At 40.1% G+C, this 25,835-nt stretch overlaps 1 protein-coding gene across 1 annotated transcript in view; it reads left to right on the plus strand.

Annotated features, from left to right (window-relative positions):
- LOC106725609 overlaps window positions 1–25,835 on the plus strand; it is an 83,296-nt gene that overhangs the window by 45,896 nt on the left and 11,565 nt on the right. Inside the window, exon 4 of the mRNA XM_014537320.1 lies at window positions 151–280. Within this exon, the coding sequence (XP_014392806.1) occupies window positions 151–280 (130 nt within the window). The remainder of the gene's footprint in view (window positions 1–150; window positions 281–25,835) is intronic.

Consider the following 25,835-nt stretch of genomic DNA (forward strand, 5'->3'; position numbering starts at 1 on the left):
TTCTACAGTAAACAAGCAGGAACACAGAAAGTAGATACTTGCCCTATTCAGGGACGGGAATTAAGAAAACAGCTACAACAGAAGAACAAGTCAGTAGGAAAATCTAGTGTTGCAATCAAATATTGCCTACACTCTCTTTGTGATCTGCAGGTTGAGAAGGACAAGCTGGGCCAGAAAGCATGTCAGAACACTGGTGGCTGGGGAGCTGGAGGCCCCCATGTCAGGAAGCAGCAAGCTCAGAAGAGTGATAGATCCAACAAACATTTATTCAGTACTTATGGTATGCAAGTCATGTTTACATTCATTGTCCTCCTACTTTCCTGGGAAGGTTGTGGCTCTCTGATATGTTTACTATATCAGCCAGGGTCCAGAACATATTCTTGATATTTTAAACAGAGAGAATTTCGTTCAAGGAATTGGTTACATAGGAGATGACAGAGCTAAGAAGCCTAAAGTGGACCATGTGAAATCCTTGAGATTAAGAGCAGGAAGGTGCTATCACTGCCTAAAGCTTAAAAATCAAAAAGATCCAGGCTCACCAGGCAGAAGCTGGGGTGATAGCAGGCCTTGCAGTAAGAGTAGGTTTACAGAAGAGACAGTCACTGCCACAGATAAGGCCTGAAGCACAAAGACAGGGGGAGAAATTCCCTGGCTTCTCCTTTTCTTGCCTCTGAAGTGGGGATAATGGTGGTTTTTAGTTGGATTAAATGGGAAAAATCTGTGTCTAACCTGTATGTTCTAGGCCTCATCACAGAACAAGATCTCACATTCTTTTTTGGGTGTTTTTTGTTGTTGTTAATCCTCACTGAGGATATTTTTCCCCCATTGATTTTTAGAGAGTAGAAGGGCGGGGGAGAGACAAAGAGAGAGAAACATCGATGTGAGAGAGACACACCAATCGGTTACCTCACACATGCACCCCTACCTGGGAAGGGATAGAGCCTGCAATGGAGGTACGTGCCCTTGACTGGAATTGAACCTGATGCCCGTCAGTCATCAGGCTAATGCTCTATCCATTGACTGAAACCGGCTAGGGCTCCCTTTATTTTTATATTTCAATTTTTATGGCATGAATTTTCATCATACTTGACTTCAGGAGATTAATTCCCTTCAAAGTATTTCTAGTTGTTTCTAGACATCCTCAAAGAAGTTCCCTTGCCAACTTGTTTCTTTTGCAGTTGCTGTGGGCTTCTGTCCTGTTATTTTTTTTCTGCCCTAGCTCCCACATGTCTAGCATCTGCTTGCAAGGCCACTTGCTGAGGTTTCGCCAAGGCTGAAGTTTATCCAGGGTCACTGTCCATCAGGATAACATAGCCCATGCCAAGGGCATTGACTCTTAATGCTCCCAGAGAGCCTGGTTCTTGGGAAGCCTCCATGTGGCTTGTTTCTGTGGCGAGGAGGGGAGAATGGCCTGCTCTGGCTCTAAGCTGTCAGTCCCAAATATGCAGAGCCTCTCAGAGTCGCTCTAACTAGTTCCTCACCTGGTGTCACATAAAAACAAAACAATTCACAGAGGTTCTGGAACTTGCTTCCACCCTCTCCGCTAAAGGGATATCTCGGCCAGGGCTTGGAATGGGAACAGATGCCTTGCCACAGCTCTCCCCCAAACCCCATACCCTCCTGCTTCTTCCATTTTCCACACTGAAGCTCCTATATACATCAACCACTGTGGGATGGAACAGGGAGAGTCAAGTAGGGAGGAGAGGTCTAGATGTCCTTGGTCTATGAATCATTCCTGGAACAATAGTTGGAATATGGTATATTCTCAGTGAATGGTAATTATCATATAAATAAGAACGCCCATTTCCTAACTTTCAGATGCTACAAGTCCTTCCAGTTTCAGTTTAGATGTCAGTTCTTACAAGAATCCTGGCTGTAATCTCTTCAGTATGAAGTGGCTCTCCCTCTGTGTGAGATTCCTAGGGCTGCAGTACAAAGTACCAAACACTGGGTTGCTCAAAACAACAGAACCATACTCTGCCACAGCTCTGAAGGCTGCAGGTCTGAAATTAGTGTGTTGGCGGGGCCATCTTATCGCTATCTGCTCTAGGGGACATTGCTTCTTTGCCTCCTCCTGGCTTCTGTGGTTCTCTGCAAACGTGTTGTTTCTTGGTTGGTAGCTGCATCACCCAAACTGTCTTTGTTGTTTCATGGATGTCTTCTCCCTGTTTGTCTTCATCTTCACAGGATGTTCTCCTCTCTTATAAGGACACCAGTCAGAGTGGATTAGGGCCCACATCAAGGACCTCATTTTAACGTAATTATGTTTGTAAAGACCCTATTTCCAAATAAGGACACATTCCGAGGTATTAGGGGTTAGGTCTTCAAAATACCTTTTTGAGGGACATAACTCAACTCCTAGTACCCTCCAATAATCTAAAATCTAATAGCAACAACCTTATTTCTCTTTTAACATCTATCACATTCTAGCTTCATTTTTAGCAATTTATCTGTTATTTCCCCTTACAACACTGAACACTCCTAGGGCAGAATCTCTTTTTGTGCCCTGACAATACCTGCCTGCCCATAATAGGTTTGGTAGTTAATAAATGCCTGGGCTCTCTTCCTGACTCACAACCAATCCATTAGACTGGGGTATGCTGCCACCTTGCTTGGTATGTGCATTTCTGAGTTTCTTGTGTTTTTGGCTCTTTGGTTGATTTCTTTTCTGGAAAGAATATAGATTAGGAGGATGGGCTTGGCTAGCTGAGATAGCCAGTTACAGCCTGCCTCAGGTGGTTAAATATTTATGTTTTCTGGGAGTGAACAGCAAACTTCACTCTAGGGGAAATAATCTTATTTGTCTCCAGTTTATGTCTCTTTTTCTTCTTTTCCATTTTCAGCATCCTGATGATATCCTTAGTTACAGTTGCCATGGAAGTACTGTAGAGTTTCCTGCAGTGCTGGGTAGGGTGGTGCCTAGAGTCCTCTTCAGTGCAGATTTATGATGATGCCCAAGCCATGGGTTTCATTTGCTAGTTTTATAGCTTATTGTTGCTTGTCTTCAGGGGAGTGATATACATTTATTTTGGTCCCTGATTTATCATACTGATTTTTTTTCTTTTTCATTGGTTCTGGAGTACTCATCTTCTTCTTAAATACTCAACCCATGATATCACAGAATATAAAGGCAGGGCCAGCCCCATCTTCTTGTCCTGAATCAGTGAACAGATGCAGTCCCTCCATATCAATGGTGAGGGGCTATGCCAGCTTATCAAAGCACTTGAAATCTTTTAAGGATGTACAGTTTCAGAACTGAGACTAAGAAGAGGAAAGAAAACCATGCTATCTGGAGACTTGGACTCCGGTTGCTTCTATAAAATGGAAATAGTAATAGTAATAGTAATAGTAATAGTAATAGTAATACATGTCCCACCCACATAATAGGATTGTTATAAAGGCCACATTATTAATGTATGTGAAAACAATTTATAAGCTATACAGTGCTATAAATGCTCCCAAATGTCATTGTGTATCACAACTAAAATCTTTTTTAAAAATATATTTTTATTGATTTCAGAGAGGAAGGGAGAGGAAGAGGGAGATAGAAACATCAATGATGATAGAGAATCATTGATCAGCTGCCTCCGCACACCCCCTACTGGTGATCAAGCCCACTGCCCGCACATGTGCCCTTGACTGGAATCAAACCTCGGATCCTTGAGTCCACAGGCTGACGCTCTATCCACTGAGCCAAACCAGCTAGGGCTCAACTAGAATCTTAATAGTCTTGGCTCTGCCTTTGACCTGGGTGACCATGGGAAGTAACAATCTCCCGTGAAACAATGAGATATCATCTCACAACTGTCAGAATGGCTATCATCAATAAATCAACAAACAGCAAGTGTTGGTGAGGATGTGGAAAAAAGGGAACCCTCATGAAATGTTGGTGGGAATGCAGATTGGTGTGGCCACTGTAGGAAACAATATGGAATTAATTTAAAAAATAAAAATTGGAACTACCTTATGACCCAGCGATTCCACTTCTAGAAATACATCTGAAGAAACCGAAACACTAATTCAAAAGAATATATGCACCCCTATCTTCACTGCAGCGTTATTTACAATAGCCAAGATTTGGAAGTGGCCCAAGTGTCCATTAGTAGGTGAATAAATAAAGAAAGCTGTGGTACATTTACACAGTGGAATATTACTTGGCCATAAAAAGAAGAAAATCTTAACTTTTTCATCAGCATGAATGAACCTGGAGAATATTATGCTAAGTGAAATAAGCCAGGCAGAGAAAGACAAGTACCATGATTTCACTTATATGTGGAATCTAATGAACAAAAAAATCCCGTAACAAACAAAATAGAAACAGACTCATAGAGACAGAGAACCGACTGACAGCTGTCAGAGGGGAGGGGGATTAGGGGGTTGGATAAAAAAAGGTGAAGAGATTAAGCAAAAAAGAAAACACCTCATAGATACAAACAACAGTGTGGTGATTATCAGAGGGAAAGGGGAGCGGGGCAGGTAGAAGAGGGTAAAGAGGGGGCATAAACGATGATCAAAAGTTACTTGACTTGGGGTGGTGAACACACAATACAAAATACAGGTGATGTATGATAGAATCATACATCAGAAACCTATATAATTTTATCAAGCAGTGTCACCCCATTAATTCAATTACCCCCCCCCACACACACACACACACATCTCTGATGAAGACCTGAGTTGGTCTCTTTACTAAACAATCTGAACAAATGCTCAGGTCATTTTGCAGCATTTTCAAGGTCATCTTTTTAGGAAGGAAGGGATAATATGACCTTAATTATCAGGTTGAAGAGGAGGAAAAATCTTGATTTTTTTTGGATATCTTTTTCAAGTTAGTTCTTTAATATCAAGTCTTTCTGATGCATCTATACTTGTTTGGCATATTGGCATGTGCTATTGCAATTTTGCTCCTTTGCATAGTTGTGTTTTTGTTTTTTTGGGTTTTTTTTGGTATGTGGTTTGGTTTAGGGTAGACACTCAGCCACCTATTAGAACACATTTAGGCATGAAGACTGACAATTCTAGGGAGAAGTTCTAAATACACTTAGTGATTTGATTCATGTATCTTAGTTTAAAAAATCTGTTAATTTATTCTGGAGATGCTCTAAAATTGATGTCATTACAATTAAACAATTCTTAATAAAGAATATTCTGCGTGACAACTCTAGATACATTTATTATGCAGCTTTTCTGGAAGCACTTTTTCTTTTCTATTGGATATATTGGGGTAGCATTGGTTATGGAAGCATTTTCAATTTGCTCATTTGGAACAAGTTTTGTGTGTTGAATGCAGTTGGTTTCTAGAACTGACGCATTTTCCAAATACAAGTATAATCTGCCCCCGCTGCCCCCGTTGACTTTCTTCTGCCAGCATGTTGTCCAACTCTTCTTTAAAGTGCTGTCAGAACATGGTCCACTCATCATTAACAGGAAACGGGCTTCTTGCCCACTCTTACAAAAGTAGAAAGATAATTTGATTTTTAAATTATAAGAAAAGAAGAAACCAAACTAATTTCTACTCCTAAGACTATTATTATGAGACATTTAAATAAATGAGATACCCAGAAACAAAAGGAAAAGCTGCAATTTTCATGGTTTTGAGTAAAATGCAGCAGAATTTCCATTTCACTTTAAACATCAAGTAACTATCTTGTGAGTCAGCATAAATACATCAAGAAACCAAGGCTTCCTGGAAGACAAGAGTAGTTTCATGTGGGCGGACAAGTATTTAGGCAACTCAGCATGAAAACTGGGCCATATGCTCAGGCCTATTTCTCTGTATTTAGATTTTTGATGCAAATTCTATCTCTGTCTCTAGAAAATAAATCCAGAAGACCTTCAAAGCCAACAATGAAGAACTCATTTTACTAAAGTGCCAATACTGCCAGCTCTAAAAAAGAACAGAATTTTCAGTTCTATCTAATCAAATAATCATCTTGACAATTTTCGCAGCCATAGTTGTTTATGGAACTGACAAAAGTGACCATTCGTTTGAGATAAAGTCCAGCGTTAGTTAAACATACACTATATAGTACACATTTGATTTAACCACATGGATGGTTTACCCCAAAAAGGTTCTTCATAAATTGCTGAGGAAAGAAATAATTCATTGCTGTTGAATGATCTGGTTGCCTGCCTCGATCTTCTGCTTCACTATGGATGTTTATGCAGACTTTATTAGGATAACATTTTATAGGGTAGAAATAGTTTATCCTGCCACAGCTTTCTCCATTTGCCAGTTTCAAACTTTCTCTTTCATTTTTGATTGGTACCACTTTGGAACTATCTCTTTATGATTCAACTTTTGCATTTGTGGAGAAGATAAAATAACACCTCTAAAATAATATAAGGTTATTGCAATGATTAGTGGAATAGTGCAGAAAAGTTCACACAGGGCCTGACATATAAATGCCCAATAAATCTTAACCTGTCTTGCCCTAGCTGGTTTGGCTCAGTGGATGGAGCATCGGCCTGTGGACTAAAGGGTCCCAGGGGCACTTACCTGGGTTGCACACTTGATCGTTGGGGGCATGCAGGAGGCAGCCAATCAATGATTCTTTCTCATCATTGATGTTTCTCTCTCTCTCCCTCTCCCTTCCTCTCTGAAATCAATAAAAATATATTTAAACAAATAAATCTTACCTGTCTTTACTTTTACTATTAAAGATGTAAACTTGGAAGTCAATAAACATTTGTTAATTCTTTAGTTATGAAAGACAATGTCTTGATATAAGTCTGCAAATGCTCTTATAATGGATATAGTGCCTCCACATGCAAAGTGAAATATTGATTTTAAACAATTACCCTCATTAATTATTCTAGATTTTCTTTATCTTCCTGATTTATATATGCTTTGCAGCAGAGCTTGATGCACAAAGATTCACTTAGCTTGGGTATTATTTTTATGGCCATTTTTTCCCCCTTTTTTTTGGTACTCATTGTCTGCGATGATAAGATAAGAATTTGGGTGCAGATCATTTGTTTGGGAGGTGATCTCAGCAAGCATGATCAGGAATGGGAAGGTAAGACTGGCAAGAGAAGAATGCCATTAAGGTACCTTGATAAGCAGGTTACGGTAGTGGGCTAGTGGGCTCCATCCTCCTGGGGTCCCTCTGAGAGTCTACATAAACCTGTTGACTTTGAGCCACCTCATCCATTTAGTTCAGTACCATACAAATCTTATCATTTTCTAAGAGTGTTACCACATGAAAAGTTTGGGAAGCATTGTTATAAAGAATCATGGAGAGAAATGTAACCTGGAGAAAGAAAAATTTAAGTTAAGCAGTATGGTCAGAGGGTGTGAGGTCAGATGTTGGAGACATAGGGTTTTTGTATACTTGAAAAACTGTCCAAGAAAGAGAAATTCAGGTAAAAGCAGTGTCAATCGTTGGAAAACACAGGGAGGCAAATAAAAGCACTGTCTAAGTAAACAGAACTGCTTGTGAGGGGCAGCACGTTATCTCATTTAATTCTTAGAAGAATCATGTGAATTGGAATCTTTACTTTTCCACTCAACCCACAACTAAACTATTTTGCAGATGATAAAATGGACATTGCAGAGGTTTTGCTATTCACCCAGGGTCGCAAAGCTAGTTACTGCCAAGTGCAAAGATTAGGACTTGGATTTGTTTGATGTTGGAGCCCATTCTCCTTCCTTCATTTCAGACTAAATTATTCTCTCTCCCAGGAAGTGTTCAAGCAGAGATTGGTTGCCTACTTGGAAATTAGGAGGGATTCCTATCGCGTGGTACAGAACCAGATGACTCTCAAGCTTTTTGCAGTTAATGACTTAATAGTACTGTGAAATAAGTGTCATATGCTAGACCCTCAATTTAAAATTGTTTATTTCTCAAATTAGGAATTTAAGTTCTGGTTTATTTAAATGGCCATTACATGTTTTTATTTTTTATTTATGTTTTTTTTAAAATTTGTTTCAGAGAGGAAGGGAGAGAGAGAGAGAGAGAGAGAGAGAGAGAAATAGAAACATGCCTCCTGCATGCCCCCCACTGGGGATTGAGCCTGAAACCCCGGCATGTGCCCTGACCGGGAATCAAACCGTGACCTTCTGGTCGATGCTCAATCACTGAGCCACCTCAGCTGGATCATTAAATGTTTTTGTTTTTTTAAATATTTTTTAAAAAATATATTTTTATTGATATATTAATAGGAAGGGAGAGGGAGAGAGAGATAGAAACATCAATGGTGAGAGAGAATCATTGTTTGGCTGCCTCCTGCACCCTCCTCCCGCTACTGGGGATCAAGCCCACAACCTGGACATGTGCTCTTGACCAGAATCTAACCTGGGACCCTTCAGTCCACAGGTCAATGCTCTATCCACTGAACCAAACTGGCTAGGGCCCATTAAATGTTTTTAAATTACCTTTGATTTGATACTAATACAAACTGTTTTGTTAATTGTTTAAAGCATTTCTTATTAGCATTGGAATATGCTGCTTGAATCAATAATAGTTTAGGGAACCAGAGGTCATTAAAAAAATGAAGCAAGAAAAGGTTGTAAATTAATAAAGGCTAGAAATGGAAAGATAAATGAAGTCCAGACACAGAAAACGAAGGACAGATTATGCTTAACTGTGTAGAAAAGATGTGAGAGATGCACAAAATGAAGCCTGTTATTTAAAGAGGGGTTGCTGAGCTATAGGAGTTGAGTGTATGGGAGCAGAAGCACAGTCCTTTTATTTTTATGTATGTATGTATGCATGTATTTATTTATTTTTGTTAATCCTCACATGAGGATATTTTTCCATTGCTTTCAGAGAGAGTGGAAGGGAGGGAAGAGTGAAGAGAGAGAGAGAGAGAGAGAGAGAGAGAGAGGAGAGAGAAAGAAATATCAATGTCAGAGACACACACACACATCAACTGGTTGTCTCCTGCACCTGCCCCTACTGGGGGTGGGGATTGAACCCACAACACAGGTACATGCAGTTGACTCGGAATGGAACCGGGGACCCTATGGTGTGTGGGCCCATACTCTAACCACTTAGCAACGCCAGCCAGGGCAGGAGCACAATTCTTTTAGTGTGCCCAGCATTGTTTGGGCTTTAACAGAATAATGGCTTGCCCTAGCCGGCTTGGCTCAGTGGATGGAGCAACAGCTTGCGGGCTGAAGGGTCCCGGGTTCGATTCTGGCCGAGGGCACATGCCTGGGTTGCGGGCTCGTTCCCGGGTGTGGGGTGTGCAGGAGGCGGCCAATCAGTGATTCTCTCTCATCATTGATGTTTCTATTTCTCTCTCCTTCCTTCCTCTCTGAAATCAATAAAGAAATATATTTTTTTTTAAAAAAAAGAATAATGGCTTTTGTTTCTGGCTTTACATTTGAAGTAGGATGGATTTAGAAGAAGCCTGTGATCATTATTAAAATGTTGGGGGTGGGTAAAAGGTTCTATGAATTTCTATGAATTATGTAAGTTGTTACTTCTGTCTCCAGTAGGGAGGGGAGGCATCTGGCCAGTCACATTCCTTCTTTATTACTCTTTCCTTCAAGTCAGGAATGTAGTCAGAATGCCCACTAGGTGGTGCTGAAATAATTGTATAGAATCCTGTGACCTCTAGTAGGATATAAGGATAGGAACTGTTAGAACTGAAAGGCATTCTGCCTAGGATTTCAGCCTCAAGACATGAAGATTTCATAAATCGAGAGGACCATCAATGCTTTTTAAAATATCATGTGATATCAAAATGCCTGACCAAAAAAGGTGAAAAAATATACTACCTCAGAGTTAAGGTTAATATTGTTGGTAGGAACATGGATTTCATTCAGCATCTTTTCTACTAGTAGTAAGCTTTAAGGAGAAATCTAATTCACTAGATTTGGGAGCATTTATGAGGATTTCAATTTATATTATATCTTTTGGCTACCATATACTGTTAAAAAGTTGTTTTTTCCACATTTATATCTCATCCTTAAATGTCACCTCCAAAGTATATAAGATGTGGATCAATACTTATGTCAAAAGCAGTGATTTGGGGAAATAAAAATAAAAGGCAGGCAGAATGAAATACTAATTGCTGAGGCAAAAAAGCAAGACTTTAATTGAAAAGTAGATGCTGTTACGACTGAATGGTTTTAGATTTCCTAAGGCACAATTTTAAAATAGTTTTTTTTTTCCTTCCAAACCCAGTCCTGGATCAATCCAAAAATTTGCTCTCTCCAGTCCTGCACTTGAACTGCCAGGATGCTAAAGAAATATCCCATAACGGGGCAGTTTGGTGCTATTACAAAGTCAAGGTTTTGTACAGAGGGCTGGAGGTTCTGAAAAGATGGCAACTTGAATGAATGCATTCCTCCTCACTGCCACTGTCAAACCAACACAGCACCCACTCTGAGCCCCTGAGGTCCTGGGTCTGAGAGGGCTGGAGGGTGCTGGCTCTGTCTGAGTCCTCATGAAAAAGCCAACTGGACTTTCTGTCCAAGGGCCACCTGGAACCCACCTTTATTCCTGCCTAGAGGATAACAGAAATGTCCATAGCAATAGTGTTCGTAATAGCAGAAAATGAAAACCACCTACCCATCAATTAGTACAATATAAAGTAATCAGCTGTGATATATGTGTACAATGAATATTATATTGTACAGCACTGACAAAGAAGGAACCATGGTTCCATGTTGCCACATGAAAACAAGCACGCACTGTGTATATAATAATAAGATATATATATGGATGGTGGCTACTTTTAGGAAGTGAAAAGCTACAGGGGCTTCAATTATAACTATAATAGCTTAATTTGTGAACTGAATGGTGGGTCGAGATGTGATCATTGAGGTATAGTTTATATTTTTGGCATGTCCCAAATAATTAAAAGGAGAATGGGGGAGAAGAAGGAGGAGGAGAGGAGAGGATGAGGACAAAAGGAAGGGAGAAGAGGAGAGGAAAGGAAGAGGGAGAAGATCAATTCGGAAGGACCTGGAATGGGAACTAGCAGGCCACTGAGTTTTAGGAGGTGTGTGGTTTTTGGCAAGAAGTCACCATCCTGGAGACTCAGTATAAAAAGAAGGGATGAATCTGAGGCCAGAGTATACGACTACTAGGAACATCAGATGAAATAGCAAGGATAGGAAGGTACCATTTCAAATGGAGCAGATTCATTCATTCAAAATCTGTTTGGTAACTATATGTGCTCTGCACTGTTCCAGGGTACAGCAGTGGACAAAACAGCCAAAGATTGGCCTTAAGGAGCTAAGGTGTCTGATGGGTAAATTCTTTCTGTGTCCAACCTATTTGTGTGTGGACTTCCCAGCTAGGCACCTGGGGAGGGAGAGAGATTGATTCATTCTACACATATGTATTGAACACCTCATAGGTGTCCAACTTTGCTGGGTGCTGGGGTTATGGGATGAATCCTTGCCTTTGAAGAGCTCATAATCCATGGGGGGAAAGCCACACCTGCGCTTGGGGAATGCACAGGCACCTTTGGAACCCAGAGGAAGTGACAGAGAGTGTTGGGAGTCTGCTTTTGCTTGGAAACAGAGAGGCTGATCTTTGAGGACCACGATGGGAATTCAGAGTTAGTGTCAGCTCATGAACATGGATTACAGCTTCTGCGGGTCCCAAATCACCTCCCTTTACCCTTGTGTCTGCTCTCCTCACACCAGCCTGTCATTGTTAGAAATTCATTCCATTGCCTCAATACATTTTCATTATTTTTGAATACTATGCTATTGTATTGAAAGTTTATAAAGAAATTCTTCATAATCTAATTTGGAACTGTAATGTTTTGACAAGAGCTATGCCCTAAAATGTCTTGTTGGCAAGAACACATAAAATGCTGTGACATTCTGAGAGGCACAATTTAATACAAAATATGGACTTAATGTGTGTATGTTATTTTCTTCTTCGAATCTTCTAAGGTTTGAAGAGTACCACAGAGGAAAGAGGAGCTGTGGATGTGGGTGTGGCTTCAGGAGAGGCCCCATGAAGGAGGTGGGAAAGGGTGCCCAGCAGCTGGGGAGGGAATAGGGGGCCTGATTATGAATCAAGATACATACTAGGAGGCCTCTTCCGTCAACATTGCTCTGGAACTCTAAAATATTCCCCCTCTCCAAGTGATAATTGTATTGCTACAATGAAGGAAGTAAAAAAAAAAAAAAGAGACTACGTATTCACTCAATTATTATTTTTTGTGCTTACTACCTGCCAACTATGCACCAGGCTCTGTGAAAGCCACAGGGGCACGGCCTGAAGAACCCATTAAAGGCAGTGGGTTGTGACTGCTTAGAGCGTTCGTTCTGCTCCCAAAAGGAGGGAAGTTATGGCCTATGAAACCCTAAACCCAGTGCATTGAAGGCATGGTACTTGAGATTTGGCTTCTAACATGGTTTAAAAACCTGTCTCCCAGTCCTGTCTTAAGAAGGACTTGAGCTTGTAAAGGTTTTATGTGAGGGAAACTATACATTAGAGCTGGAAAATCTGACTGCTTACTTTTCTGGCTTCCTTTTACTTAAAACAATTTTTTAAAAAATGTTAACTTCTGGAAACTGCATTTGCTAGTTCTGGGAGGAAAAGGAAACCCCTGATCCACCCCTTTTCAGTTCCCAAGTGGGGTAGCATGCTGTTAAGCTATAGGGAAATAGCAGGAAAAAATTCGGGCGGCATTTTGAACACACAAACCTTTTGTGGGTCAGTAACTGCTGTGCCCTTGAGAGACTTCCAGGAATTCAAGGCCTCTGGGTCAGTCTCCCCCAGGCAGGAGAGAGTCACCCCCTTTTTGAAGAACTGTATGACTAGATTGAGGCAGGTTTCTCTTTGCATATAGAGACTAAGGGGAAGGTGGGATGGGGTGGGCTAGAGGGGGGATAATGAATATATTGAATAAAATTAGTGTCCTTCAGGTGCCAGCACTGTGCTATGCTCCAAAGTGGGAAATAACACAGAGCTCTGTCTTCAAGGAGGTCCCAGACAAGTGGGTGAGACAGATCAATGGGCAGTAAATGCTAGAATCAGCCCAAGCATGGTACTGTGGTAGGATGGGTTCAGTGGATGTCAAGGGAGGCCTGGGCTGAACCCTGAGGGAGCAGCCCTTAACCAGGAGATGATTGAGGGAAAGGGCTTTCCGCACTGAGGCCCGAGGCAGCTGGGAGGCCGGCAAGTGCTTCAGGATGATAAGGGAAGAAGGCAAGAGATGAGGCTGAAAAGGGAGGTCCTCTTCCACCATGAAGCCCTCCTTGGACACGCTAAGAAACCTGGACAGCCTCCTCAACATTCCACAGAGACACAGAGGGATCATTAAGGCCGAGAGCATTTAGAAAGAGGTTGTTATTTTATTTTGTTTCTTTTTTTAAAAAATATATTTTATTGATTTTTACAGAGAGGAAGGGAGAGGGATAGAGAGTTAGAAACATCGATGAGAGAGAAACATCGATCAGCTGCCTCCTGCATACCCCCGACTGGGGATGTGCCCACAACCAAGGTACATGCCCTTGGCCAGAATCGAACCCGGGACCCTTCAGTCCACAGGCCGATGCTCTATCCACTGAGCCAAACCAGTCAGGGCTTATTTTGTTTCTTTAATCTTTATTTTTTTCATGTGTAAAGTTTAAAAGCTCTCACTGAAGAAAATTTGAAGGCTTTATAGTAAGGTGTAAAGAGAAAATAGAAAATCAACTTTTATTCTATCACACAGAGACCATTGCTAATAGTTTGGCATATTCGGTATATAACTATACAAATTTGTGAGCAGTTTATATATAAAACTATATATTTTTCATTAACACTATTTCCTGGACATTTTCTTATTTTATATTCTTTTTTATTTATAAGCTAGAGGCCCGATGCACAAAATTTGTGCACGGGAGGGGTATCCTTCAGCCCAGCCTGCACCCTCTCCAATCTGGGACCCCTCAGAGGATGTCCGACCCGCTGTGGGATCAGGCCTAAACGGGCAACTGGACATCCTTCTCACAATCCAGGACTGCTGGCTCCTAACCGCTCGCCTGCCTACCTGCCAGATCGCCCCCTAACTGCTCCTGTGCCAGCCTGATTGATGCCTAACTGCTCCCCTGCCAGCCTGATCACCCCCAACTGCCCTCCCCTGCTGGCCCAATCTCCCCCAACTGAACTCCCCTGTTGGCCTGATGGCCCCCAACTGCCCCCAACTGCCCTCCCCTGCTGGCCTGTTCACCCCTAACTGCCTTCCCCTGCCGGCCTGATCACCCACAACTGCCCTCCCCTTCCGGCCATCTTGTGGCGGCCATCATCTTGTGGCGGCCATCTTGTGATGACGTGAGGGCATTGTGCGAGGGCACGAGGACCACCTAGGCTTTTAGTATAGATTTCTAATTTTGAAATTTAGAGAAGAATTTTGAGATTTACAGAAGAATTCCAAAGAGCGTGCAAGAGTTCCCGCAGGCCCTTCACCCAGCTTTCCCTAAGGTTTACATTTTACCTTCTGTCTCTCTGTCAGAATGCACTTACCTCTATTCTATTTCCACTGAGTTTTCTAAAGTGACTACTAAAGAAACTGGAAAACCGGCCATAGTACTATGAGTCAATGGACATTCTCAGCCTGAAACAGAACTGTGCTTGAACAGGAGCTCCTGGAGTCACAGTGCCTTAAGCTGGAGGAGTGGGAATTCTGGGCAGAAGCAGTGTTCTGGGTGGGGAGGGGCTCTTGGGTAGGTGGGATTTTCAGGACCCTAAAGCTTAGCCTGCCTGTGGGAGCAGCTGTGAGCCCTACTTCCAATGAATCCTGACTCACTAAGATATTAATAAGTGATCTGCAGATGTTTCTTTTTATATTTAAAAAAGTAATAAAACTGAGTTTCTGCGTTGTTATCTTGACTACTTTAAACCCGGAGTCTGATCCAACATTCACTTGCATTGCTCAAGCCAGTGCTAAATGATTTATGATCTGGGTTAAATCACTTGGTCTTCACAGATTATCTAAGGAAAACATCAAATGTGGGCAAAGGTCACCACTAATGATAGAAAAAAACTATCCCTAAGCCTTAGTCCTATACCCGATGCTTGTTCCTTTTCAACATTGATATTTCTTTCTTTCTTTTTAAGACATCCTTGCCCTAGCTAGTTTGGCTTAGTGGATAGAGCATCGGCCTGCAGACCAAAGGGTCCCAAGTTCGAATCCAGTCAAGGGCACATACCCGGGTTGTGAGCTCGATCCCCAGTGGGGGGCATTCAGGAGGTAGCCAATCAATGATTCTCTCTCCTCACTGATGTTTCTATCTCTCTTTCCCTCTCCCTTCCTCTCTGAAATCAATAAAAATATAGTTTAAAAAATCCTCAATACTCATTTGTCTCCTTTTAGGGCCATTTTCATACTACGCCATTCACATGTGCATAAATTGTGTTTATTGCTTATTATAGTGTACATTTCTTGAGAGTAATGCTGTATCTTCATTTTTACATACTGCATTAGTTCTTAGCGCAGTGCCTTGTTTTTATTACATGCTAAATAATAAATATTTTAAAATTTAAATTTATTAATTCTCTACACTTTTTCCCTTGTAGAAATAATGAAGTCTCACAGCTTCAAGTAATATATTTTAGTATGTAAATTTTGTTGGGTATCTCAAAATGCTTCCTAAATGGTTCTATTTCAATAACCTAATTTCATTGCAAATTCCAGAAAGCTAATAGTGAAGAAATTCTTCCTCTCAGTCTCTTCCTGTGATGGGCTGAATTGTGTGTCTCCCCCTCCTCCCCCCAATTCTAATGTTGAAGTCCCTAGGTACCCCAGAATGTGATTATATTTGGAGATAGGGTCTTTCAAAAAGGTGATTTAAGGTAAAATGAGGTTACATGGGTGGGCCCTAATTTACTATGACTGTTCTAATAAGAAGAGGAGGTTAGGACACAGGCCTGGAGGGAAGATGATGTGAAGACAGAGAGAGAAAACATCGACAACCCAAGGAGAGAGGCCTCAGAAGAAACCAACTCAGCCGACACCTTGGTCTTGGGCTTCTAGCCTGCAGAACGGTGAGGAAACAAAAGCCACCCAGTCTGTGGTAGTGGTTATGGTATCCCAAGCAAACGAATATACTTCCTTTACCTGAATTACAAACTGGCTTTTCCAGTGCACCTCCACGTTTTTGTCACTTTCTCTCAGGCATAAATACTCTCAACTCCTTTTATCATCACAAAAGATTGTTGTGATGATAGAAAGAAAGAAAACAAAGTACAGTAGTGCACCTCAATTTTTATTCTTTTTTAATAGCCTCAACACAATTCTCTTTCTACACAGATCTCAGTATCTGATTTCTCTATTATGATACTCTCCTATATGAACTCTGAGTGGAGCATATACTGAATGATTGACACTCCGAGCACTTCTGTGCCCATATTGTTGCCTCTTTTGAGAGTGACCTTTTTTTCTCTTCCCTAAGGCCTAGTGATTTGTGGATCTGGACATACTGTATAACTACATGCCTTCTTGCTAACCTCCTATCTGACCTATATTTCTGACTTTGGCATGTCTCAATCTCCTAACCTGTCTCTCTGCTCTGTTCCTACACCAGCTATAGTTTAAAATATTAAATTAACATTGAGTAACCCCTGCAATCAAAGAGGTGCTTCTCCATATAGTAAGTCACATATACAGGTAGCAGGTACTGAAAATTAACATAGGGTTATGTTAGAGTTTTTGGTTTAGTCTCAGTTTATACTAGCTTTGGGACTTCGGGAGAATCTTATAATTTTTTTCAGCCTCAACTCTAAAATGAAGATAATATTTAATTTCACTTGTGTATTATGAAGGAAAGTAGATTAAATGTCTGAAAGATTTGTAAGGTCCTAAGAAAGCAATATTTGGTGTTTGTTATTGTTGGCCTTCTTGACATTTGCCAGAGTGCCCTTTATTGCCACTGTCCTGTATCCCTAAGTGCCTGTTAATTTTCTTGAAAGACTAGCTCATGAGTCATATATTATTTCTGACTCCTACAGCACCTAGTTGTTGTTTAATAAATATTGAAATTTAAAAAATCTAATCCCTAAAATCACAGTAGTTAAAAATACTTATAAGTAGGGTGCTTATTCAATCTACTTTGTATGTGATGTTTCTGGTTTACTCTTGTTACACCAGCATAATTATTATAGCACACCCTCTCACTCCCCAAAGTCTGCTTATTTGGACAATAAAATATGTATGGTCACACACGGGAGAGTGACAGAATCTTAATAGTTTGTTTCATGAAAATATAAGGAGCACAGGGCAAACTTTCTCTGAAGGAAGAAAAACCTGAAGATAAAGAGAGTTGAATCTAAAAGTAAAAGTTCTACTTGGGAGACTATTTCAGCTAATAGCCATTATAAAGCCTGTGGGTAAATTTATTTTCCTTAAATGTTTGGATGTCAGATAAGATAAACCAGCTGCACTTCACTGCAATATTGCCAAGTTTAGTCTTTGAGTTTAACTTTTGGCAGATACACTTGGATGCCATGCAGCTCAAAAAGCTATTAATCATACTGTTTAAATGTGTGTTGTCAAAAGTTAAAGATGTAGTTTATGTTCTGATTTTAATAGTGTATGTTTTTAATTAACCAAGTAATACATTAAATTATAGAGTAAAAATGTCTCTCCCTCAGTCACCTCTCATCCACCCAATATCACTTTTCCATATGTAAACCAATTTTAATAAAACACAACACAAAATAAAGATTGAGTATAAATAAATTATAGATATTAAAGTTACTAATTTGTTGCATTTTATAGATGCAACAAATTAGTAACTTTAATAAGTTAGTCCAACCTTTCAGAATGAGAATTTGGCAAAAACATTAAAATGTCAAACATATTCTTTGACTCGGCAATTTCAGTTCAAAGAGATAATCATACAAAGATGTATACACAAGGATATTCATTGCAATGTAGTTTGTAATAGTGAAAGTCTAGACATGACTTAATGTGTTATTAATAGAAAATTGATGAAATATATTACAGTACAGTCATGCAATGGAGTAATATGGAGTCATTAAAGATGACAATATTAGTGCTACATTTATTGATAAGAGGGAGAGAGGTCCATAATATGTCACTAAATGAACAAAAGCAGATTCAAACAGTTTTATAGTGTAATCACATTCATATACATTTATATATGCAGGTAATATATTATACATATACATCTATAATAAACTTTTACTATTTATGTATATCTGATAAAAAATACATGAAGGGAAATACAAAAAAGTTAAAGTTATTTCTAAATGGTAGAGTCTTAGAAATTTTTTACTTTGTCATATTTTCTATATCTATTTAATTTTTTATGATAAAGATATATTACTTTTATAATGAGAAAAAAGAAAACTTTTTTGTTTTACAAAAATTGGTAGAATTCCAGTTTCCGAATGTTATTGATAAGCCATCCATTTAAGAGTTGTTTGCTTCTTTTCCCCCAGCTGGTGTGAGGAAATGCTGCCAACAGTTTTGGTGCCAATAATTACATCTTCATATCAAATACATCTGCATTCTGAAACAAGATTTTCTTATCAGTAAGAATTGGGCTTTATATTAATAGCAGTTTAGACGTAGAATATCTGATCTAGTACTTAGAGGTTTAACCAGTAGTAAATCACTATTTTACTTTGAACCTAATTAGTCTACGTTAATTCTATAGAAAAAGAGTCCTAAATGTTTCTTCTGCCAAAGGAAATATTTGGCATGAGAAAAGCCTGGTTATATGTTTGGTTGATAGCATATTGTAGTTTAATGAGATAGAATTATAATCTTTAGCTTTGTTCTTAATGAACTGACTGATTTTAGGGAAATAAAAAGAAAGTAAAAGGAGGGGATAAAAGAAAATACAAATTTTCCAGGAACTTAAAAGAAGGACTTGTTTCTCTCCTTGTTTTAAATCTCTTCTGAGTGGCACACTTAATTGCCAAATCCTGATGCTCACTTCCATGTGAACAGGTCCACAGGCACCTTAACCTCTCGTTTACAAGAGTGAAGGCTTACCTTCTTCCCACATATATGCCATCTATCCTTGTTTCCCCAACATACCTAAAAGCAAAACCGTAATCACCAACACCCAGGTTCAAATAACGTGGATTGGATGAAAGGAATGGAGGAACGGGCACATCATCTTTCCCTGGAAAGGCATACTCCTATCAGAATTGTACACCATGAGTTTGATCATGAGGAAACATGGGCCATGTACACAAGAACTAGCTCGTCCTCTTCAAAAGTATCAAGGATGTGAAGGACAAAAAAGTCTCAGGAACTGTCCTATATAAAGGAGGCTAAGGGAACATGACAACTAAATGTGATGTGGGATTTTGGATGAGAAAAAAAACAACACATCAGTGGGACAAGGTTGTCGGAGTCAGCTGAGGAAGGTTGACAGGTACTTTTTGGTGCTATTTTGTACTTTTTTATAAGCCTGAACTATTTCAAAATGAAAAGTTTAAAAATTTAAACACCAGCTTAAAAAAAATCAATTTGCAGACTGGCACTCTGGGCTGACAGAATGACGAGAGCAGAGAGATGAAGAGTGGAAGCACATAACTGCTGGGATGCTGGGCGCATGCAGCGCCCTGGGGAGGTGACCTGGAAAGCAGGGTGAGAGTCACACATGAGGGGGGTCAAATGTCACCACGGAGAGCACAGTTTTAACAGCTCCAAAGTTGGGTCTTCGTGCAAAGCCCTGGATTCCCCTTCATTCTCCTCCCTCTCCAAATCATGAAAAGCATTTGCTTCCTTTAAATAGTAAAAGTAGTCCTTTCATTGTTATTTTCATTGGTGTAAGATGACTGTCAAGTTGCCCAAACCTTGTGTATTGCTCCAGAATTTAAAAATCATGTACAGAAAATGCATTTCAGAATAGTAAACAACAAAAAACAAAACAGCCCAGCTGGTGTGGCTCAGTGGTTGAGCGTCGACCTATGAACCTCAGGAGGTCATGGTTCCATTCCTGGTTAGGGCACATGCCCAGGTTGTGAGCTCGACCCCTAATAGGGGGCGTGCAGGAGGCAGCTGATCAATGCTTCACTGTCATCATTGATGTTTCTATCTCTTCCTCTCTCTTCCTTTCTGAAATCAATTAAAAACAAAACAAAAGAGAAAACACACACACCAAAATCTGAATCACTCTGATTCTGCATTCTCCTCTGCCTCCCCTATCCTCTTCTCCCATGTCCCTAGGCCCTGTCAATTCCATCTTCACACTGTTTCTTACAGTAGGATTGGAATCAGATGCTCTGGGTTCTCATCCTTACTTGTATTTACTAGTCCTGTGACTGTGGACATTTCCTTCTGTGCCTGCATTTCTGTGTGTGCGTGTGTGTATTTAGGGAGGAGAGTGCGTAGGATTCCAATGAAATAATGCACACGAAAGCTCTTTATAAACTGTAAGGTACTGTAAAAATGCTAGGTTTTATTCAGGGCGATATATGTATTATCTTCAACAATTCCCAAATTTTATGATTTTATGAAACTTAAAACATTGACAGAATTTCTCATGTTTTAAAAAATATTTTTTATTGATTTTTTTTACAGAGAGGAAAGGAGATGGAGAGTTAGAAACATCGGTGAGAGATAAACACAGATCAACTGCCTCCTGCACGCCCCCTACTGGGGATCGAGCCCACAACCAAGGTACATGCCCTTGATCGGAATTGAACCCAGGACCCTTCAGTCTGAGGGCCGACAGTACCCTTTGAGCACACAGGTTAGGGCGAGAATTTCCCATTTGATAAAATAAATAAATACATTTTAACAGAAAGGTGCTGGAAGGACATACTCTCAGAATGAAAAACAATCCCTCCCAACCATGTACTGACTTACAATGCCCTTAGTTTACTCATTTTGCTGCAGATTGGACCCAAACAATCCGTGGTTCCAGGACCAGCATTTGGAAATCAATGTCCTGGACTAAAATATCCAAAGCAATAATTTTCTGAGCTCCTTGTGTCTCATCTTACCTTCTTTCCCAGTCCACCCATGCTTGGCATCCAACAAACTTTTGTTAAGTGAATTAATACACTAATAGATACACATTTCTTCTTCGAATCCAATGAAGAACTGCACCTAATTCCTTTGCAGTTAATTAAAGGAGGAGATATTGGAAGCCAAAGATGAGCCAGGATACTCATGTTTTGGTATAGAGAGGAGATCTGAGAATCTATTTTCCACTTCTCTTCTCCCATATTATCAGATGTGCTGTCCCGTTACCTTACCTAAGCCAGAGGTGTGTCCTTAAAGTAGCAGAACCTTGCTCGAGAGATGCTCCTCAGGTCTGCAGGGGTTTAGTTTATGCTACAGTATGTGGGTCTCTTTGTAAAGCACCAGTTGGCAAATCCACAGAGGGTTAATGTCCTTTCTCTACTAAGGCCCAGGAGGGAGTGAGGTGGGGTAGAAACCTTCACACACACACACACACACACGGACACACACACACTTCGCACTGAACCCTATACATCTATACATGAAGTCCTTTACTGAAGGGTTAGGGTAATTTCCAAAGGACCTGACAATATAGGAAGGAGAAGTGTTAAGTTTTTAGCTAACTTGGACTTTCTCTTGCATCAGGAGCCAAGTCCTGGCGATGCTTCTTCCACTTCGGACTTGGGTTTTAGGCTCTTACATTTGCACCTGCACCCTGTACTCCCTCCATCCTCACTAGCATCTCTGGCTTCCTGTGTCTTGGTCCAGCAACTTCAATTCCTCTGGGAAAAATTGCGCCTCTCTGCAAAAGAGGAGATCTAGATTAGAACAACACCCTGGGCATCAGATCTGGGTGTGTATGAATATACTAGTTGTACATTACTGTCTGGTGTGTATGTGTGAGCTCTGAGGACTGGGTGAATGGGCTCCAGTGCTTTGATTGTTCTTTAATGTGTATCTTCTAGTTGGAGTTCAATCTTCCCTGCAGTAGGAGTAATAAAGCTGTTGGTTTCTTGATTAGTTGACAATAAATGAGTAACATTGCTCAAAGACAGACCTTAATTTTCTGGATAAATCTTAGGTTAAACTTGTATTGCTATTTTCCCTGCCAGCATAGTTGTGGTTCTACCTTCAGAGACAATAGTCCTGGTCACTATGATGGATGTGAAGTTGGACTTCTTTCCAATTGTGTCCCATGGGAAGCAGCACCTTTAATGCTCTCTGCCTCTCCTTCGAAAGCATCCTGATGCGAAGAGCTTTCCTCGTATCAAAAGGGGATAGGGAGGGTTTACCTTTTCTGTCCTGCTATTACTATTGGTGTGAGGGAAGCTGATTTTGGAAAATAGGTAGTTGATTTCAAATACATGAAGTTTTAGGTCTTTTTTGCATAAATGTATATTTTTTGCAAGAAACAGAAGGAATATCTGACTACCTTAAGCACAGGATAGCAATTGTTTTAGCACCTGGTGTGGATAAGACCTCCTTCTGAGCTTTATTATCCTTCCCACCTCTCCTTTTGAAGACTGCTGCCAGAGCTGAACTTGTGTTGGCCCCGAGTTCGGATCGTTGTCAGGCCTGGTGGTCTTAAGAATGGAAGAAACAGACCTGGAAGTTTCATACCTGATGATTTGAAATGATTAGTCTTAAGAATAAAGTGGAGAAAGTTTGCCAGCCCGACTCTGATTTCCTCCACATGTGCACTAACATAAAAAGATATAAAGACGTTTGTGGATTATTGATTATATGTGTCGAAATCAAGAATGAGTTAAGACTGAATCCTAAGGCAACTCTGGTTCTATTGTCTTTTGCTATCCATGGCACCCACTATAGAAAGATACTTCAGAAGACATTCCTAGTGACTGGCTGGGAGGTCAAAAACTGAGATAAATGTTCAGTCTCTACCCTTAGGGGGAGTGCCACAAAATTCTCACTTCCAAATTTGAACTCATTTTACTTCCAAATTGAAACCACCAACTATGATGCATTACCTCCTCTGGGCCTTTTATGGTAATATAAAATTATTTAGGGGAAAACTCACTTTAAATATAAATCTCTGCCAAGTAACTTAGTTATTATTTCGTTTAATTTTTGAGCAGAGTCACATTTGAAAATGTATGAATGTGGAATATATATATATGTATTCATTTGAGGTTATTTAACTCTCGAGTTTTAAAGTATCCCATTTAAGTACATACTTGAATCATTAGCAAACATTTTTGGCATTAACATTTTCCTCCAGCACTTTTCCATATGTTTCATTGAGTTTGAGGTGGCTGTTGAATTTTAAATAGTACATTAAAAAATTATGTTCCCAACAGAGATATGAAAATTGTTGCTTGGGTAGCCACAATATGGCTTAGATATAAATATATCAAATGTCTTATTTCTGTCTCTCAGATATACAACTACTAAAGCACATTTTTCCCCTTAATATTTTGTAATTCCATTAGAGTTAACGGATGTTCTAAACCATTTGGAAGAGAAAACAACATTGTTTGTCTCACATAAAATAAACACTCCATCCCTAGCCACAGCATTCTGGAAATGACTTAGTCATAAAAGTCCACGCTCTCTAATTCAAATAAAATAATTATTGAAAGAGAAAGCAATAATTGGTTTTTAAATTTCTAAAATCTACGTTGATTTTTAGTTTGTAAATTTGTCAAAAACCATATTAAGTTCCTGTAGGTAGCATTTATCCTGAGAAGCATTATAAATCAAAAGGTTTACTGTTAATCTAATCTAGAGGTACTAATCCAATTTATGATTAGACTAGAGGCCCAGTGCATGAATTCGTGCACAGTGGGGTCCAGCTGGCCCACCCCGATGGGGGCCAATCAGGGCCGGGCCGGCAGGGGGGAGGGCATGTGGGAGTTTGGCTGCCAGCCCCATCCCCAATCAGGGTGGGGGGACAATTGGGGACAGGGCTGGCCAGGGGGAGGAGCTATGGGAGGTTTGGGGGCCAATTGGGGCCCCCATCGGGCCGGTTGGCCGCTTTAGCGCGCCTCATAGCAACCGATTGTTCCAGTTGTTCTGGTCGTTCTACTGTTCTGGTCGCTTGGCTTTTATATATATAGATTAGTACTTCTCAAACTGAATAATGTAAAAAAGCCCTTAAGAAAATTATCAAGGATATTTGGAGTTGGTGTGTATAATTTTGAGAATTATGTCATTGTTACTATGATAGTTTTTATATGTGTAGAGTTAAAATACCCACATAAAACCTAAATACATTTACATGTTAAACACAAAATAGTAAAGTCAATATAATTCCAGTTAACAGTATGAGTTTAATTTTCTTGGTGATGTTTTGCTAAAATTAAAGAGCATGTGTTGAGGTTAATTATAGAAAGATTTAGTCACTTTGTTACTTGATATATATATACTAGAGGCCCATTGCATGAAGAGATTTGTGCAATAGGCCTTCCTTCCCCTGGCTGCTGGCACCGGTTTTCCTCTGGCACCCGGGACCCACCCGGCCGCAGCAGAGAAGCCAAGCCTCTTCAGTCTTCAGTCATCTTCAGTCTTCACTCGGGTGGTGCCTTCAGGCTTCGCTCCGTGCCTGCATATGCAAATTAACTGCCATCTTTGTTGGGTTAATTTGCATAGTCATCCTGATTGGCTGGTGGGCATGGCAGAGTGACACCAATTTGCATGTTTCTCTTTTATTAGTGTAGATATATATATACATACATATATATATGTATATATATTGTTGTACATAGCTCTCATTCATATATATATATATATATGATTTTTTACAGAGAGGAAGGGAGAGGGATAGAGAGTTAGAAACATCAATGAGAGAGAAACATCAATCAGCTGCCTCCGGCACACCCATCACTGGGGATGTGCCCACAACCAAGGTACATGCCCTTGACCAGAATCGAACCTGGGACCCTTCAGTCCGAAGGCCAATGCTCTATCCACTGAGCCGAACCGGTTAGGGCTTGATATTTTTTTAAAAAATATGTTTTTATTGATTTTTTTTAGAGAGGAAGGAAGAGGGAGAGAGAAATACTGATCAGAGAAACATCAACCAGGTGCCTCCTGCATGCCTGCTACTGGGGATTGGGCATGTGCTCTGACCTGGAATGAAACCAGTGACCTCTTGGTGCACTGGAGGATGCTCACCCAACTGAGCCACACATGCCAGGGTGACTTGATGTTTTTTATTTGACAACAGTAACTCATTATCTGAATCATTGTTCTTACCATGGTTGCTTATTTTTTTATTTAAAATAAATAAATTTGTTTTTAACCACTACATTTGATTAGAAGGCCAATCAATTTAATTGTCCCCTGCAAAATGCTAACAGAAAAATTTACACTGTTTGTACACTGTTGCCAGTTGGTATACACAAAGACAGAATCAGAGCAATACTTCTACTTGCAATGCCAACTGAGTACTGGCTAAATGGGCTCAGCAGTTTTGTTGGAATCACTAAATGTCTTTTGAATTATGATCCTGGTGAAAATCCATGTGTTCTGCCCTAAAGGGTTTGGCTCAGTGGATAGAGCATCGGCCTGCGGAATGAAATGTCCCAGGTTTGATTCCGGTCAAGGGCATGTACCTTGGTTGCGGGCACATCCCCAGAAGGAGGTGTGCAGGAGGCAGCAGATTGATGTTTCTAACTCTCTAGCCCTCTCTCTTCCTCTCTGTAAAAAAATCAATAAAATATATTAACAAAAAAAAAAGAAAAGAAAATCCATGTCTTCTACCACAAATATTTACTCCAATTACTATGAAATCTTTTTAAAAAATTTTTTTAATGTGCTTTATTTAACATATCCAAAATCTTACCATTTCAACACATAATCAATAGCAAATGTGTTGTGATATCTTATTTATTTTAATTTTTTCTTTATTGATTGAGGTATTACATATATGTCCTTATCCCCCCATTTCCCCCCCTCACCCCCCTGTTGTCTGTGTCCATTGGTTAGGCTTATATGCATGCATACAAGTCCTTTGGTTGATCTCT

This window comes from Myotis brandtii, unplaced genomic scaffold (genome assembly GCF_000412655.1).
Source record: "Myotis brandtii unplaced genomic scaffold, ASM41265v1 scaffold176, whole genome shotgun sequence".
NCBI classification, from domain to species: domain Eukaryota; kingdom Metazoa; phylum Chordata; class Mammalia; order Chiroptera; family Vespertilionidae; genus Myotis; species Myotis brandtii.